Source organism: Alligator sinensis, unplaced genomic scaffold (assembly GCF_000455745.1).
Source record: "Alligator sinensis unplaced genomic scaffold, ASM45574v1 scaffold366_1, whole genome shotgun sequence".
Lineage (NCBI taxonomy): Eukaryota > Metazoa > Chordata > Crocodylia > Alligatoridae > Alligator > Alligator sinensis.
The window spans coordinates 2,421,219-2,440,076 of NW_005841851.1; the positions used below are offsets into that span (position 1 = coordinate 2,421,219).

The window sequence follows — 18,858 nt, forward strand, 5'->3', positions numbered from 1 at the left end:
AAGCAAATCTCACACATTAGGAGTCCAGATGCAGGGCTCAAAGTGCTGTTCGAGCTGCAAGAGACCCTGTGTTGCAGAGACCCAGTCCCCTCAGTAATTTCCATAGAAGTATCCTATACTGGGTGTATCAACCTGTGATAACTCCTACACACACTCTGAGATTCATGCCAACAGCACCAGGTGAGGCTAATAAATCTGTTCTGTCTATGGTTCTCTCCCTTTCAGAGTTTGTGGCCATGATGACTGGAGAATCCTTTAAGCTCGTTCAGTAGGGCCCTGAAGAAGACATGTATTTGCTCTGAAGATCTTTCCTAAACACTTTCACTTGCAAGAGCTGTAATTCCTTTCAAGATGACATGGCCTGGAGTTGTCAGAAGCCATCGCATGTCTAAAAGCTGTTATCTGGCATTTGCAGGAGGAGGAAAGTGCAGAAAAATGTGAAGGTGAGGGACTCTGCCCACACCAGGGTGCAGAGCTCCTGCAGGACATATTCCTTTATTCAAGCAATTGGTTACAGGCCATGGAAATTGTACAAACACCATAATTTGTTTATTAATAAACTTTATAAAGAAAGTCTTTCCAATATGGCTTTAAAAAGAGTCATGTGAAAGGAACACTGTGTACTTGGGAAAGGAATGTGTGGGCCTTGCCAGGGCTCTCACTTCTATAGTAGTATAAATCACTCCTGGGACAGAGGATTGCTTTCAGTTCCACACCTGCTTTTATCCATATAAAAAAAGTTTCACATCATAGTTAAAATTGCTTAGACTTCACATTTTCACAGCAGGCCAAATAAAGCCCCCTGGGGGAGTGCCTAAAGCACAGCTCACATTACATTGAATTTTAAGGAAAATACAATATTTCAGTGGTCTGAGTGGGGAAAAAATAGAGGTGACCTTTGTGATGTAGTCCGGGCCACGGAGTAGATGGAAACACCTCTAATGCTGCAGAACACTTCTGACCCAGAGAACAGTGGATCAGGAACGGAAGTGGAAAAGGAGAGGAAAACCTGGTAATACTGTATGTCCTGCAGAGTTCAGGAAAGTCCATCCTAACAGATGTACTCTTTCTGTGGGGCTAGATTTACAAATTTATCTGAAATCATAAAGGGGAATGTTGCTTTTGAAAATCCTACTAATTGCCTGTCAGCAACTTTAAGTGCTAAAAATACTTTGAAAATCTTTTTTTTTTTTGTTCCTGTATTTTAGGATAAGAAAGAAGTTATGTCATAGAGTCACAGAAAATTAAGGTTGAAAGGGACCTCAGGAGGTCATCTAGTCTGGCCCCCTGCTCAAAGCAGGACCAGCCCCAACTAGATTATCCCAGCCAGGGCTTTGTCTAGCTGGGTCTTAAAAATGTACAAGGCTGGCGATTCCACCACCGCTCTGGGTAATCTATTCCAGGGCTTTCCTACCCAACCAGTGAGAAAGTTTTTCCTAATAGCTAACCTAAACTTCTCTTTCTGCAACTTAAGTCCATTGGTCATCTGCCACCACTGAGAACAGTCTAGGTTCATCCTCCTAAGAACCCCTCTTCAGGTTGAAGGCTGCTATTAAATCCCAACTCAGTCTTCTCTTCTCCAGACTAAACAAGCCCATGTGCATCAACTCCCTAACATTTTCATTGCCCTCTGCTGGACTCTCTTCAATTTGTCCATGCCTTTTCTGCAGTGGGGGGCCCAAAACTGAACACAGTGCTCCAGACATGGCCTCACCAGTGCTGAATAGAGGGGAATAATCACTTCCCTTGATCTGCTGGCAGTGCTCCTATTAATGCAGCCCAGGATGCCATTAGTCTTCTTGGCAACAAGGGCACATTGTTGGCTCATAGTCAACTTATTGTCCACTGTAACCCCCAGGTCCTTTTCTGCAGAACTGCTGCTTAGCCAGTCAGTCAGACTGTACTGGTACATGGGATTGTTTCATCCTAAGTGCAGGACTTTGCAGTTCTTCTTATTGAACCTCATGAGGTTTTCTTTTGGTCCAGTCCTCCAATTTGTCAAGCTCTCTGAATCCCAGCCCTACCCTCCAGCATATTTACTACTCCCCTGAGCTTGATGTGCATTTTGCTGAGGGTAAAATCCATCCCTTTTTTTAGGTCATTGATGAAAACATTGAAAAAAACCAGCCCTGGGACTGGCCCCTGGGGCACTCCACTTGATACCAGCTGCCAAGTAGACATCGAGCCATTGATTACTACCCTTTGAGCCCAATGATTCAGCTCATTGTCTATCCACCTTACAGTCCATTCATCCAACCTGTACTTCCTTAGCTTGCTTGCAAGAGAGATTTCCCCATCTCTCTCCTCCTCCATACCACTTGCTCCAATAAAATCTTATTAATTTAAAAGTCCCATAACTTAATGCTTACCAGGCAGGAAAAAACTCACAGGAACTTCAGCCAAAAGCATATGCTCCCTTGAGAACTGAAAATAGTGGTAATTTCCCTTGCAGCAACCTGCTATTGAAAATCAGAAGTAAAAGAGATTTTCTTTTCAGATATTCACCACAATTAAACACTTGAGGCAACAGAGATGGTTTTGGAGCATGAATGATATCTCGTCAACCCTAATAAGTTTGTAGTAGTTTAGAGAAAGGTGTGGTTTTGAACCCAATGTAAACCCTAATGCAAACTGATTTAAATAAGTTTAAACCAGGTTTATTGCAGTTTGACTTAGATCAATGAGGAATCACCTAGGTTAAGCTAAGTAGAATAACTCTGAAGCCAAAATAGGAGTGTCCCATTTTGAAACCAAGTAAAACCTCTTGTATAGACAGGGCCTATATTACAGTGCAAACACATGCTCTCTTACAGGCAGGAGCAAAAATGAAGTTAGATCACAAAAAAAAAAAACCCTAACCAAAAACAAACCCTCAGCTTCCCAGTCAAAACACTGGCCACCAATCAAAGAGCTGAGAGCCAGTTTAATGTTTCTTCCCATCATGACTGCATGCTCTTGCTCATGATAAATTCCCCAAGATCCTTTTGCTAAAATCTCCTCCATGTGGCACTGCCTCTTACACAGATTAGAGCACTTCCTTCAGCCATACAGGGTGGGATTCTTGACACTGAGTGTCTACGCCATTGGTTCCCAACCTCGGGGCATGATCCCAATCAGGGTCGCGGGGGGTCCTCGGTGGGGTCATGAAGGGCCCGCACACACACCCACACACACACACGCACACTCACTTAAAAAGGGGGCAATGGCGGCTCCCCCACTCCCATCCCTGGGCCGCCGCTGCCGCCACTGCCACACTGCTCCCAGCAGCCCCTGTGGTGCCATGTTGGGAGGTCCTGTTGGTGGCCAATTTAGGGTCGCAGCAAAAAAAGGTTGGGAACCATTGGTCTATACACATGCAGTAGGAGCGGGTGGGAGGCACTTCAATTAGAGCTGTTCTGAAAGCTGCTCTAATTAAAGAGCCCACCGCGCCACATGTATTTAGCATCCCGCACTTCAAAATGGCAGCAGGGACGTTTTAACTAAAGCTCGATCGACGAGCTTTAATTAAAGTGCCCCTGCCACCATTTGGAAACATGAGGATGCTGAAGACATGTGACACGGAGGCTGCTGGAGCACACTAATTAGCATGCTCCAGCAGACTTGCAGCAAGGGCAGGGGGCTGGACTCAATGATCCTCCAAGGTCCCTTCCAGCCCGAATGTCTATGAAATGAAATCTATGAAGTTGAGCCTGCTCTGACGTGTGCTAATTGGCACACACTGGAGCAGAGCGCCAGCACGTGTACAGGTGCCTGTTATTTCGCCATTCAGATGGAGCCAGTTTGTATCAGAAACAAGACCAAATTGCCCCTGTGGCAGCAGCGAGTGCCTAGGCTTTTCACATCACAACCAGGAATTCGGGTTTGATTGAAGGGCCACTATGCCAGTCGAGATGGAGGGGGATTTTGTTGTGGGGGGCCAAGAGAGGAGCAGGAGCTGCATTCCCTACTTCCTTTAGCCCTGGGAATGGGTTTACTACAGGAAACGCTTGGAGGACTAAGCCCCGGAGTGGGTCTGTGTGAGCAGAGAGCCCAGCACCAGCCTTTCACTGCACAGGGCTCTCCTAGAGTTCCCTGCAGGCGCAGGACCTCCGCCATGCAAAGTCTCCAGGTCAGGGAGCTGACGGCACGCTTGGGCCAGGCCCAGCAGGGACACGGGGACCTGAATTTGCTGGGCAGTGGCATCCCTCACTGCACCTTCCTCCAAACCAAGGTGGAGAAGGGGAGGTGGAAGCAAGTGCTACTTGTGGCACTTCTCAAGCCCCTGTTGCTATAGTAACACCTCTTGGGGCAGCCCATAGCCATTATTGAGGTTATCCTCAGCACCGGTCCTTGTCCTTGAAGCAGGGCCATGCTATTATCGCCTGTGGGGACTGCAGAAGCAGAGAGAATTGGTCTTCCTACAACCTCAAGGGAGCCTGAGGTGAAAGAGGGATTGCCTGCCCTGGATAAGCATTGATTTATCTTAGTTTTCCAGCGTGTCCATCACTCTCTACAGGGACCTCCTGCTTCTTCTAACCGGCCAAAGTGTTAAGACCCACAGGAGTCAAAATGAGCAATAGGAAGGCAATGGAGGAGGGATTTCCTTCTCTCCCGACAGGGCAATCAGGGCTCTCCTGAGGGTTGCATTGCTGTCATCCAGGGCATCTTCAGCGTCCACGGGCAGCTCACGGTGACCTGCTTCAGCCACCGGGTGTCAAGGGTCAGGGACAGAAGTTCCATAAACCGGTTCGACCCAAATCAGTTGAGTCTGATACTGCATTCAACCAGGTTTATCTCAAACTGGTTTTAGCCATTTTGAAACTGGTTTATGTGCACTGAACTTCTGTTCTGTTATGGGTTTAAACCTGTTTCTGGTCCCTTAAATTGGTTTATGTGTAACTTCTGTCCCTAGCCAAGGTGACTGGGGCCCATGGTAGGGAGGGTGCCAGGGCTCAAGAGGCCTAGGCTTGGTGGGGGTGGGGGAGAAGGGGGAATGAGAAGGCTTCATGGTTAGCAAACAGTGACAATGGGCAAATGAGGGAGGACCTCAGCAGTGCTGCTGGGGGGGACAGGGATGTGTGCGCGTCGAGGCTGAACAGTAGTGCCCCCGTAGAGTTGCACAGGGACTCTCTCTCTACCCTGTAGTTGCATCTTTGGGGCAGCCTGTGGCAGAAAAGGCCTCGGGGGAAGGTGGAGTGAACCTAACAGCTCTGAGGGCAGACAGGTTGGGGAGATTTCTCCACTCACCTCCTTGCATTTGAAGCATAAAGGAGCCCTTCCCCTCTCTAAAGCTAAAGCTCAGCAGAAGGTCAAATTTTTTTGTTTCAAAAATTGGACGGAAAATGGCCACTTTTCTAAACAAAAGCTTCTCCTGACTATTCTTGTCTATTTTAACCAAAAAGCAGAACCAAACCAACCCTCTGAAATATGGGGCTTGTCAAACCTGTTCTGCTCGGTATGTAAATCAGCACTGAATCTCAGTGGTTTGATTCATAGAAATCACCCTTAATTTATAATCACAGCATATCACACCACTCTTGAAATCAATATTATAGGCATCTGTAATAGTAGCCCAACACACTACAGCATCACTGTTGCCAAATACAGTGTTTGGGACCATTACTTTTATAGTGTTTAATATACAAGAACAGTTAGCAAGATTTTGTATATGGGGGAGGCTGTAGATAGTTTGTACAAGAGGAGGAAATGCAGCATTTCAAGACTCCTGTAGGTGTCTGCAAAGATAGTAGTTTCATGTTTCAGTAACAGCACTGGCTTTTGGACAGAGAACGGGCACAGACTATTGAGCCAGTACAAAATATGCTAGCTGCCAGTCACAGCACTGGCAGGAGAGACATGATGCTCATGCTACCAGCAAAAATATTGGTAGAGGGCACCAGCTTCTTAGTCAAAATGCAGTGGTGATATTTAGAGGGCTTAATGCCCTGCCATGAGCTGCCTGCATATCATTCACAGAAAGGCCTTGTCAACTGGTGTGGGGGCGCTTGTGCAGTACCTCTCACCAAGCTGCACAAAGGGTCACGGGGGCTCCTATATACATGCAGTGAGGCTGCTCCGACACGCTGTCATTACAGTGTGTTGGAGCAGACTAAATGAATCATGTCTGCTGGAGCGTGGTAATTACCGTGCCCCAGCAGACTCCAGTGTCACATGCATCAGCCTCCCCATGCTGGAAAATGGCAGTGGGACGCTTTAAACTAAAGCTTGTTCGATGAGCTTTGGTTCAAAGTGCCTCACTACCATTTTTCAGTGCGAGGACACTGATACACATGACACTCCAGGTGCTTTAATTAGTGCAGTTCTCTGAACACGTCTGTAGATGCCCTGGGAAAGCCTAATAGTACTACCAGCCAAACTTGTCAACCCTAGTTATTTTACAAAGGCTCACCTGGTTAACTAATCCAATGCAGCAGCAGGCAAGTTGCAAAAGACAAAAAGGACCTACCTGCCTGAAAGGCCAACAAGAGTGAGATGGGTTTAGCAATGGAGGAATCCACTGAGGGCTCTCGAAAGCTAAAGGCCAGTGGGTTTAGAACCTTATTCCATCAGGTAATCCCTGATTTAGCAGGCTGGAAGCATTTTGCAGTGCTTGCTAGTCAGCTACGGGGCTATGAAACAGAGCTCAGTGATAGGATGTAATATTTATTACTTTGTAAATTTTACTCTTTGTAATTCACCAGCAATATTTCCTCTGTGTGGACATCAGCTCTTTGTCCTGAAGCACTAGGATGTCTTGCACCAAGGAACCTTCCCCTGCACCCATGAAACTAGCTTTGGGACTGTGTTACGGTAGCAAGACATCTGCTTAGGCCTCAGGTCAAGGCGTTTTAACTGAGGCAGGCTATTTCTGTCATGTGCTATCTCAGCGGGCTGTTCTACAGAACTTTATTTTAATTGCTTCACGTGTGTGAAACACCTGCGTTTAAGGCAGGGACAACACTTTATAAACTTGTACATCAGAAGCCTCCAACCTTTCTAAGTAGGAGATCACTTTTGGCATTTAAAAGCAACCCAAGATCTACCGTGTGCAGCTTCCACCTCCCCCACCTTCTGCCCAGCAGGTAAGTCTGTGGGGTGGGAAGAAAGATTGAGGCAGAGGGAGAAGAAATTATTTGGGGGTGCGCCTCCCCAGCAGGTAAGTCCCACCTGGCCAGGACCCCACTCAGCTTACGGGGCTCCTGCTTCTGTGGCACTGTCCCTCACCGCGGGGGCCTCCATCTAGCCCGTCCCTTCCCTTCCCCATGGACTGACCTGCTAGGCATGCACGCGGGCACTCAGCCCCCCACCCAAACCTCAGATCGACTCCAAGAGGCTCCAAGATCTACCAGTGGATCGAGATCCACTGATTGGTGACCACTGCTGTACATCAATGAACTATGGGTTAAAAAGGCCCAGTGCAAACTCACTATGCATAAGAAGTAGCTCAAACAGGTTCTGCGAACACTAGCAGTACAGGCCAGGGAATAGTGGCCTGCACTGGAACTCGGGGGTTAGGGCTCTGTTCCCTAGCTCTGCTGCCGCTCTGCTGTAGGAGCTTATGCGTGACACTTCACCTGTTTATGAATGCAATCATTACACTGATCTCCTTGTAAACCAGTGAGAGCTAATGAAAAGAGCCATATAAGAGTTGGGTACTATTTGTAGCATATTGTTATTTTTCCCTGTGATTTTGAATACAAACATAGCATGCTTTTCTGGTTTAACAATTAAAAAGGCAAAACTACCTACAGTCAATTATCAAAACAGTCTAACAGGAGCATACAGGCTTCACCAGCATTGTTTTGCTTCACAACAGGAAGTTGTGCCCATGTAACATGCCAGTGCTGGCACAGTCTGGATTTGCATCAGGAACTCTGCAACTTATCACAGTTTGTTTTAGAAAGTCATAGCCTCTAAAAACCCAAGCCTGAGCCGAGAAGGTCACCTGGCTGGAAAGTATACAACAAAGCCTGCTTCTGCTTCCATTGAAGTCCTAAGGCCAGATTTCTTTTCACTGAAATAGGAATACGATGGTGTCCTTGTTCTATGTAACATTTGTATTTCACTGGCTGAAATCAGAGCCATGGTCTGCCTCGTATCAGTTCATTTCTAGTAGCGAGGAATGTAACTTGAGCGCAGGGGTTTAGTGCTTGGTCAGCAAAGCATGCGAGTCAGTGATGTGTGCAAACTGAACTTGGAAAGCCCCAGTCACAATGTGGTACCACCTGCAGCTCCGAGCCTCTGTGATCATTTCCCGCCACGAACAAACTTTCCCAGCAGACTTAACTGAGTCACTAAGTTTTCATTTGGTCTGGAATCAAACAAATGAGTTCTCACCCTGTCTGTGAGAAGTTTGCTTTGCAAACTATCACACATCACTGCAGTAAGGAGGAAAAATGTTTCATATTCTGAAAAGCTTCTCAATATCATTAGGGCTGTACAAAGCTTCGGGTGGTGATTCGATTTGGAGGAGATTCGGCCTGATTCGGTGGCTGAACCTCTGAATCCGAATCGAAGCGGGACCAATTTAAAGGTCCAAATTGATTCAAAGCTCTCCAAATCTTCAGAAAAGATTTGGAGAGCTTCGATGATTTTGGCAGTCCCCAGTGGCTGCAGCAGGGAGCTGCAGCTGACCCCAAGCTGGTAAGTAGGGGCAAGGGACCATGGGGGGGGGACCCCCCCAGGGGACCCCCCCACTTCCCCAGCCTCAGCTCAGTACTTAAAAAAAACCAACCCCTGTTGCTCACCAGGTGCTGCCAGGCAGGGGGAACGATCCCTGCTGGCCGCCACTGCCCCACATTGCATGGGAAGCTCTGCACGAGCCCCGTGACACCCCCGCACGGGTGCCCTGCCCGGGCCAGCTCTCGCCCTTTAAGGAAAAAAAAAAAAAAAAAAAACCCCAGGACTCAGGCTCTTGCAGCGGCTTTGGGGCTTCAGGGGTCCCCGCAGAGCAATGGTGAGTGCAGGGGTTTCCTCAGGTTTTTTTCCCCCCCTTAAAGGGCCAAAGCTGGCCCCAGCAGGGCACCTGTGGGAGGTCTGGGGGAGTGGGGTTGGGGGAGCTCATGCAGAGCCCCTCATGCAGTGTGTGGCAGTGGGGGGAAATGGGGATGGCCCCCCGCCTGGCAGCACCCGCTAAGTTTGGGCTTGTTTTCCTAAAGAGCTGGGAGCTGGGGCAGGCAGGACAGCCATTGCTGGGCTGGGGGAGCAGGCGGGCGATGGGCCTGCCGCAGCCCAATCTCCAAATCAGATTTGGCCAAATTGAATCAGGACAGGGATTCGAATAATCGAATCACTGTCCCCCGAATTGGCTGAATCCGAATCCAAAGCAAATACTAGCTGCTTCACATGGGCCTAATTATCATCCCCCAAGGCTAAGATCCAGGTTGGCAGAAGTACTGAAACCCCAAAACTCTAGAAGCTAATAGAAACTGAAGAACTGAAGGATACCAGCTCTTTAGCATGCATCATTCATCCATTACTAGGGATTTACCAATTCATGGTGGAAGTGGGATGTGCAGTGGCTCCTTTAACCTTGCATGTTCCCCCCATGTGCCCCCTGCACTGCCGCTGACTGGCAGAGGGGCCTTGCCACTCCCTGGTGACTGACAGGGAAGCAAAAACCGCAGTTTTAAACATGGCGATGATTTTGTTCCCCCGCACCGGTCAGCAGCAAGCAGCAGGGCCACCAGGGCCCCACAGCTGATCAGTGGCAGGAGGTAAAAATAGTGCCATATTTAAAACTGCAGTTTTCATCTCCCCACTGATCAGGTGAGCTCTCACTGCGCTGCAAGGGAGGTCCCTCCAGCAATCAGCGGCAGGGGGGCATGTGTAGGCACATGCAAGATTAAAGGAATTGCAGCATGCCGTGGCATGTGTAGGAACATGCAAGATTAAAGGAATTGCAGCATGCCCCTTTTCCACCATGAATTCGGTAGGTCCCTATCCATTACCATTAGAGGGTGGCAAGAGAGGAGTTTTCTGCAAAACAACCTGTCCTTGTTAGGAGCCAGATTTCAGTTATTGCAGTGGATGCTGATGGTTTTGCTTAGTTCTGAATTTCTTCTTTGTTCACCCAGTGTAGTCTCAAAGGCTCCTCTCATTTCACTGCCAGGGCAGGGGAAGATACTCGACCTTTCTGCAATGTGGAGAAAATCCAAAAGAAATGGAACTAAAAGAAGAAAAAAAAAAAACCCTTGCCAGCAAAGACTTGGTGCAGAAGTCCCAGCCTTGAGCATATGTGGCTTAAAGCCGCCTCTTCTGACCCCAGCTCTGTATTTCTTTGCTGATTGTGGTACAGCTGTGGTGTAGTTATTAGCTGCATCAATTAAGGGGCTTAAAATAATGTCATAATTGAGAAGAACAGAGCTAGGAGGGCTTAAAGTAAAAAGAAAGGAAATAGCCATGGGACTTAGCCACATAGTTTCAGTGCCTTTTGTCAGAGCAGCTGACCTCAGAAAACACCCATTCACACAAACACTCCCTCTCCTCCCTTTTACTTGAAACTACAGATGAATGAGTCAGTCACAGGAGTGTAAATATGAAATACAACAGAGACCAGTCATGCTGCTGCCTCTAGAAACTAGATCATAAGAAGCCTTTCTTAAAAAAAAAGAATGGGATTGGGAAAGGCAAGAGTCTCTCCACCTCCCCTGCTGTGATGCCTCATCAGTCACCACCTCTTAGTTCAAGTTGGAAGATACTGTGACTGTCTGGGATTCATTACACTAGGCATTACAGCCCCATCTGAACCCCACCTGCAAAGCCCACCCCCTGCTGATAAAAGCTGAAGGCTGCAATCAGGGGAAGGTTGTTGGGAAAGCAAAAGGGAAGAAAAGGAAATGTCAACAGCCACCTGCATTCCAAAGCCAAGTCCTTGTAACTGATTAAAATCAGAGCCGCTTCCTTCTATACCAGGCACCTGAGTGCTGATAAACAGAGTAAAGTCCACGATTAACCCTCATAGACCATTGGCTTATTCTTACAGTAACCAGGAATGTTTCCCACTCGAAATTCTTTCTTCTGACACTGAATCTTCCACCGGTTATTCACCTTGGCAGTAAACATTTTTATTTGCTACAGACATTATAATTGAGCCTTTTACTTTGGGACTTGTTTGCCTTCCCCTTCTCTTTACTTCTGCTCTTGTGCACTAACAGTTCAATTGCTTAGTGTGTAAGGCTTCAGCACTCCAATAAGTGTGCGTAGATCAGGTGTCAGCAACCCCTGGCTTGCGTGCCAGAGCATGGTACACAAGGCAGGGAGGGGAGGGGAAAGAGGGCAACCCTGGCCCCTCCCCCACCACCTGCCTGGAGGTGCGCATGCAGCTGCCACCACCACGAAGCTGGTGCTTGAGCCTGGTGCAGCTGTTTGCAGCCTGTTCCAGATGCCCAGAGCCAGGGCTGTGTGTGGCAGGCAGCCAGGAGGCTGCAAACTGCTCCACCAGGCTCCAAAATCCTTAGCTGGGTTCCATGGTGGCTGCACACGCACCTCTGGGCAGACAGCAGGGGAGGGGCCAGGGTTGCGCTGCCCCAGGCCCTTCCCCTGCCATCCACCCAGAGACATGTGTGCACCCACCACCAGCAGGCAGCCTCACTGGGGCTCTGGAGCCCAGTGCAGCTGTTTGTAGCCTCCCAGCTGCCTGCCACAGCCAGACCATGCTCTGGGCAGCTGCAGCAGGTGACTGGCAGGCTTCAAACAGCAGCTCTGTGCATGTACCTTGGGGTGCAGGGCAGGGAAGGGGCCAAGGCAGCACAACCCCAGCCCAGAGGTGTGCATACACCTGTTGCCAGCAGTGGGGATCGGGCCCCTCACAGCTCCTCCATAGCCTACCCTTGGCATGCCAATCGGAGACATGGGTCAGGGTTGAGGTGTTTCAGCACTCTAGCCAAAAACATTGCTGACCCCTGGTGTACATGCGTAAAGCTGGGTAACTGGATACCAGCAGTACGCCTCATCAATTACAATTTTTGTCCAGTACAGCTGACTGCAGCCCTAGCTTCTTTCCCATCCTGTTTTCTTCTACTTCTGAAGTCCACATTACCCTGGATCTCAATACTCAGTTTTCCTTCCAATAATTGCAGTAAAAAAATCTGAACAAAATTGCATGCTGACATCAGAAAAAGTGATATTATCAAAGTTTGATCAACTTCACAGGACTAGGGTTTTAGAAAGTTTTATCTGGAGGCAGGTTTATACATACAGAAAAACTTAGTTTAGAATCCCATAATCCACTCTAGGAATAGCTAGAGACTGTGAAAGAATCCTCTTTATTATTCTATGCTTCTCACATCTCAGAATCATAGAAAGTGAGGGTTGGAGGGACCCTCAGGTATTCATCTAGTCCAACCACCTGCTCAAAGCAGGACCAGCCCCAACTAGATCATCCCAGCCAGGGCTTTGCCAAGCTGCGTCTTGAAAGCTTCCAAGAATGGAGATTCCATCACCTCTCTAGGTAACCTGTTCTAGTGCTTCACCACCTTCCTAGTGAGAATTTTTTCCCCCCAATATCCAACTTAGACCTCCCTTGCTGCAAATTGAGACCATTGCTCCTTTTTCTGTTATCTGTCACCACTGAGAACAGTCCAGCTCCATTCTCTTTGGAACCACTCTTCAGGGAGTTGAAGGCTGCTATTAAATCCCCTCTCAATCTTCTCTTCTCCAGGCTAAATAAGCCCAGTTCCCTCAGTCTTTCCTCACAAGTCATGTGCCCCAGCTCCAGAACCATTTTCACTGCCCTCCTCTGGACTCTCTCCAATTTGTCCATGTCTTTTGGGTCCAAAAACTGAACACAGTACTCCAGATGTGGCCTCACCAGTGCAGAATACAGCAAAAGAATCTCTTCCCTCAATGTGCTGGCAATGCTCCTACTAATGCAGCCCAGTATGCCATTAGCCTTCTTGGCAACATGGGCAAACTGCTGACTCATATCCATCTTCTTGACTACTGTAACCCCCAGGTCCTTTTTTGCAGAGCTGCTGCTTAGCAAGCCAGTCTCCAGGCTGCAGAGGTGCATGGGATTCTTCCATCCTAAGCGCAGGATGTTGCACGTGTCTTTGTTGAACTTTGTAAGATTTCTTTTGGCCCAATCCTCCAATTTGTCTAGGTCACTCTGAATCCCAAAGAGATTCATATCACATTTTTCTTTACATTCCTTAACTTAAATTACTTGGATCTCACCATAGCAAGTGATTGGTTTGAAAAGGTTAAAAATTTTATTATTATTTAAGAAAAATAACTATAAAATATAAAGTAAAAACCCATGATAAAGATCAAGCATTGCTGTTTAAAAATTTTACTTTCTGAAATTTACACTACTGTGCTGACAGGGCATTAAACATTTACCAAAATATGAGTTTTCAAACCCATTGGGTTCAGTCAGCAAAAAGAAGGTATTGATATAGTTAAAGTATTCCAAGTCACATGTAAAAGTTACTCCATGAAGCCAATTTGCACTGTAACTGGCACAACCAACAGGAAGAATAGCACAAACATCACTTCATTCTGAAAATGAAGCATTTTTAAAGGATTCAGGACTCTAGAAAATTGAGAAATCTTTTCCCTGCCCCCCACCCAGCCCCTGATATCATGAAACATAACATATTGCATTTCAATCCATACACAATGGTTGGGTCCTTGAATGCCGTTTTCCTTCAGTTTAAAGGAACATTTGCCGTTACGTAGCAACGAGTTCAGCAATTCAGCAATTTGCTGGACAGTTAACCTTCTCAAAAGAAAAGACAAGCTGTAGAAAGTCTGCGCTTTAGCCTCCACTTCTACTCAGGTTTGGGAAACTTCCATCTGGGAAAAATGATCCACCACTTGTGCCACTCTGGCATCTAATAAAGGTTTTGCTAGAGCAGTAGCAAGCCACTGCCCTTTTTATTCCCATGAGCACAGGGCATCATTTTTCACAGGGAGAGACAAACTAGTGTCCATGTCTCACCCATAGGAAATATTTTTAAACTGCCCTCCTCCTATTTCATGCGATACCCTTGAAGCATTAACAGAAGGTTACTGCAGTCATAGGAAACATTCCTCTCCTATGACGGATCATTGCAAGGACTTGAAGTTGGGCATCCTTCCATGGTAACCTGTATAGAAAACCAAACTTTGTGTCCTCAGTACTTCTCAAGGTCCCTGCGCCACTCAGTCTCCCACCCCTTAATGGGCTAGAACTGAGGTTATTCTGTTGCAACTTGTGGGTCGTCTGAACTTGGCTGTGTCTCTGGATTGCCAGGTACTGGATCAGATGAACCCTGGTGCTGATTTGGTTCTTCAGGTGTCCCCTGCTCTGGGAAGTCGCTTGGTTTCTGGCCCACCAGCACTGTCTCTGTGTAGGGCTTGCCCATTTTGATGGCCTCATCATAAGAGGGTGGCAGCTCCATAGCATAAAGGCTGTAGGCTGGAGGAGACATAGTGCTCCTATCCATCTCCCCAAAGGGAAGGGGAAGTGAGGTGCTCTGGGGGTACTGCAAGGAACTGTATGCTGAAAAAGAAAACACCAGAGGACTTAGACATTGAGTAGAATAGGATTCTGCATAAAGATGTAATCCTGCTTTTCCCCCACAACAAAATTACTGCACCCATCATGATTGACACTGGTAGTCAAGAGCTAGCATGAGGGAACCTGCTCACCCCCATCAGGAAAGCAACTAGGAAAAAAAAAAATGTCTCTGAAGAACCGAAGTCATTCTTGCCTTCTACCTCTTACTCGGGATCAGATGAACTCTGGTGTTGGTTTGACTTTCCAGGAGTCATCTGCCCAGGGAGATCACCGTGTTTGTGCTGCTTTGTGGAAGTCATTTCACCCTCTGTGCCCAAGATTTCCATTCCACCCACCCAAGAATAACATACTGGAATGAGTGTGTATGTTAGCATCACAAGTAGCTACGGTGTCGAGAATGAGTGAACATTTTGCTTTGAAGATATGAAGAATCGGAAGTGGGAATGCCCTATGTAGCATCTGAAGAGTTAAACACCAATTGATTAGTTGCTGCAAAACACTCACAGGTAACGGTGCTGTGGGCAGTGCTGTCGTTGTCAATAGTGATGACTGTCAGGTCGTAGGGGCGCCTAGGGAAGGCCTGAACTGGGGGCCTCTTTTTCCGGCAGCAAATCTTCACGCAGCTTGCTGTGATACCACATAGCAGAAGCATGAACACAGTCAGCAGGATCAGCCTAGGAGAGGTAGAGAGAAGGGAAACCATCCCTTTATTACTGATGCTTTCTTTCTTCCACATATGGAAGAAATTTAACTATTTGGGATGCCCTTTGAAAGGCCTGGCTGAATTTCACAAGAATCAGTTCCAAGGGGTGCTGACTCCTGTATTTGGGTACATGCCACCCAAATACAGAGTTAGGAAACGCAATCGCAAAACAGTCAACTTAAGGCTTGGGATGATTAGGTGTTGCTAATCGCTACTTAAACCCTCCCTAGCTCAGGCAGATCAGAAGTCCCTGGCCAGATTTTCAGTGAATGCAAAGTGAGCATGGCTCCCCTGAATTCAGTAAGACTGGTTATATGCTTAAAGAAAAGCAGGAGCATAAATCCTTCTACAGTTTGGACCTTTATTTAGGAAATGCAATAAGGGACATCTCTAGCAGTTCTACATACTGCCTACGATTTAACTCAATAAAGGCACCTGGAGTATCACCAGGCATTCAATAAGAGGGAGAATGCTGAACCAGTATGAAATCTTAGCTTTTGTGTGGAAGAAGCAAAGTCCAATATTCTCCCAACACTGAGAATAAGACAATGTACAAGTTTGGGATTCATACATGCTGCTTTCCTCATCACCACCATTCAAATAATTCACCTCTGGAAGTGACTGGAACCAGACCTATGAACCATTTAAGTCCTCAAACTAGGGCTTGGGCTATACCTCTTGCCAAGGGGCCAGTTTTATCCAATATATTGAAACCAAATTTTTAACATTTCTAGTCCCACTCTCAAATGTTAGTTCTGGAGTTCTTTCTACTCTTGAAACTCATCTTGAATCAACTGTTTGCATTAGCTATGAAACAATGAGGCATGCTATGAAAAGGGTGGGTGATGATAAATGCCTATGAACGTTGTAAAGAAAAAGCCCAAGGTCCAAGATTAAATATGCTCAGCATACTTTGGTGGGAGTTGCTAAACAGTTCATACACCAGACTTCTCCATTTTGAAGACACAACAGCATTCTCTCACTGTACAAAATTAAATACCCAGATCAGAAGAGACCTCAGTATAGCTCTATCCTTTTTCCGATTAAAGAATGTTAGCAGGTTAAAAATCAGACCTCCAAAATAATTCCTTCTTTGCACTCCCAGATTATTAAAGTCTAAATGGCAAAAAGTAACCTACAGTATAATACAGGGCATGTTTAAACAACCTATTTTCACTGAATTTTAACAAGAGAACCTTTCAGCTCTCTTAATGCACACTAGTCACCCATCAGGTCTGCAATGTGGGGGCCTCAGTTTCATGATAGTTGCCCCATTTCCATGCCACAGTATTTAATATGCTATAGAAAACCAATGCATGTAGCCGCTTCCTTATCTCAAGTAGTTTGAAGGACACTTTCCTACCTTCCAGCTATAGCCTTATCAAATTGCTACTTTAGAAAAGCCTTTTTAGGCTAATTTAGAGTCATTTTTTGTGAAGTGAACACCCTGCCTTGGTAGAATTTCACAATGAAACATTCTACCAGTGAGAGAAGAGTATTACCTCATCACCAGCCAATCAGAATCTCCTAGCACTCCCCAAACTGAATGAGGATACACTCTTAGCAAAGCATTCATGTCTAGGCATGCTAAGAGGGACCTCTGATGGAGAGAAGAGATGCTGTATTCCAGTGGTGCAAATCTGCAGTGCCAGTTTCACTGGAACTTGAGTGTCACTGCTTGCAAGCGTCAGCCAAATTACAGCAGTGGTCAAGTCAATCTTAAAATGCCAAGTCATTTTTTAAACAATTCTGCAGATCAGCATCCCCCCCCATCCTGGCTAAAAGCCTAGATTAGTTTAGTCCCATTGATAAAGTTGTTAATATTGGCTCACATGCACTATATCCCCCAGGAAATTCAGCATATATGCATCCAATCAAATACATATTAAACTTTAAGCCAGGTTAATTGTAGCACACATTCTGGAGGAGTGAACCAACTCTATAAAAACCATGTTTGTCTTTCTATTCGTTTTTTCTCCTTTATAAAATCACCAGCCAATAAACAAGGTCACCAGTTTGTAAATGAGCAGGAGTTCAGCAATCCTTGAAAGAAAGAACATCGTAATGCAACAATTTTCCCTCCCATAAAAGGGAGAGATATGAAGGAGAAACATTATATGATGCAATGCCAAGCCCAACTCGCACTGGGCTGCAAATTTCTTTAACAAGGTTATCTGTACATGAAGGCTTTAGATTTTAACAGTGATTCTCAACCAGAGTCCCTCCTTGTGATCCTTTTTGGGGGACCATGCAATGTTAGCACTGTTAGGTGCGCAACCATGATTTACAAGATAATCCCAGAGATTTTAGATAGGAATCCATAAAGTTAAAAACCATTTCTGACCTGTTCTGGTCTTCCTAAGCTCTTTGTGAGAGAAGCATTGTTCTATTATTTTTCTGTGGCCAAAAATTAAGTGAAAACTGAGCGCTGACATTTTCCAAGGAGTGTCTCAAGTCTGAAAAGGTGGGGAACCACCTATTTCACATGCTGGAGGTTGGAAGCGAGGCACTTCAGGGATTGTGTCCCATGCATCTGACCTCCTCTATGGTCTAGCTTGTCTGAGAGGTACTCCACTGGCAGCCTTCATTCACCTAAGTCCTCCACTATAAGCCACAATATGATAAATTTGTCTCTTCCTATGGATATTGTTTGCCACAACTTCTTCCGATTCTATTCCACATTAGATAAGAGAGACGTGAACTTACCAGACATACCACAGGCTAGTCCAGCTAGACATATTCTGAGTGCACCTACAAACAAAGGTAGATCAATGACTAATTTCAATCCTTACATTCAGACATTACATTTGGTGACAAAAAATAAACTTTACACTAATTGCAAAGTGAAGAAGGGAAGCCAAATCAGCAGCTTAAGACAATTAACCCAAAGGGAACTTAGGGTAATGCTAAAACGAAGCAAAAACCCAAAGTGACGGTGGGACTGGAAAGCGTAAAGGCCTGCAGAGTTTATGCATTCAAAAGGCCAAAACAGCACCTCCCGACTCCTGGAGAGAGAAGCGTCGACAGGCTGGGCTTTGCCAAGGGCCACCGAGAGTCAGGCATTTGAACTCGGTGGAAGGTGGACACATAACTTTGGTCCATTTGAAAGTCCCAGCCTGAGGCAGCTTCCTTCCTCCTGCTCAGGTGCTTTTGATAGCATCTTTGCGCAAGAGACGCTTTACTCTGAACCGTCCACGGTGCGAAACTCTCCCTCAATTCAGCAGCAGGCTGGCAGAGGAGAAGACACACGGATGCACCTGGGCAAGCCACGCGCACTCAGCTGCAGAGCCAAGGCCTTTACCCCTCCAGCACCACCGGCACATGCACCGAGACCATCAGCATACACAGGCTGAAGCAAATCAAAGCAGCATCAAGCCTGAAGCTGCCGGAGATGGTGCTCATTGCCCCAGGCAGCTCTCCAAAAAGGCTTCCCAAAGGGAGGATCTTGCATCCCAGGGAGACAAGGACAGAGGCGCTCTCGGCGGCCGGTACTTACTGCTCAGGGGCCTCGCAGGTAGTCTGTGCAGAGCCGGGCGCCGCCTAGGAGAGGAGGGGAGAGGAGAGGAGGGGAGCAGGGTCAGACCCCGGGGCCGCAACGAGCCCGCGCCCGCCCGGCCGGCCCCGCACGCACCTGCAGCGGCAGCAGAAGGAGCAGGAGCAGGAGGAGGCGGTG

The 18,858-nt window shown here is 46.9% G+C and overlaps 2 protein-coding genes across 5 annotated transcripts in view; one reads left to right on the top strand and one right to left on the bottom strand.

Moving 5' to 3' along the window:
* CALML6 (calmodulin like 6) overlaps positions 1-583 on the top strand; it is a 14,279-nt gene extending 13,696 nt beyond the window's left edge. For all 4 annotated transcript variants that reach the window (XM_025211647.1, XM_025211624.1, XM_025211644.1 and 1 more), the window contains one exon: positions 226-583. In XM_025211647.1, the coding sequence (XP_025067432.1) occupies positions 226-272 (47 nt within the window). In that variant the 3' untranslated portion in view covers positions 273-583. The remainder of the gene's footprint in view (positions 1-225) is intronic.
* A 12,658-nt stretch (positions 584-13,241) lies between these two features.
* On the bottom strand, positions 13,242-18,852 carry TMEM52 (transmembrane protein 52). Its single transcript, XM_006016193.3, has 5 exons — positions 18,817-18,852; positions 18,682-18,725; positions 17,892-17,936; positions 14,987-15,156; positions 13,242-14,464 (listed from the first exon to the last, which is right to left on the bottom strand). The coding sequence occupies exons 3-5, from the start codon at positions 17,921-17,923 to the stop codon at positions 14,160-14,162; spliced, it is 507 nt and encodes a 168-aa protein (XP_006016255.1). The 5' UTR covers positions 17,924-17,936; positions 18,682-18,725; positions 18,817-18,852; the 3' UTR covers positions 13,242-14,159.
* Between the last annotated feature and the right edge of the window lie 6 nt (positions 18,853-18,858).

Coding starts and splice junctions, on each gene's coding strand:
- TMEM52 (XM_006016193.3), bottom strand. CDS start 17,923: ATGTCTAGCTGGACTAGCCTGTGGTATGTCTG. Junction 15,157..17,891: donor ACTAGCCTGTGGTATGTCTG/GTAAGTTCACGT, acceptor TACCTCTCCTAG/GCTGATCCTGCTGACTGTGT. Junction 14,465..14,986: donor TGCCCACAGCACCGTTACCT/GTGAGTGTTTTG, acceptor TTTCTTTTTCAG/CATACAGTTCCTTGCAGTAC.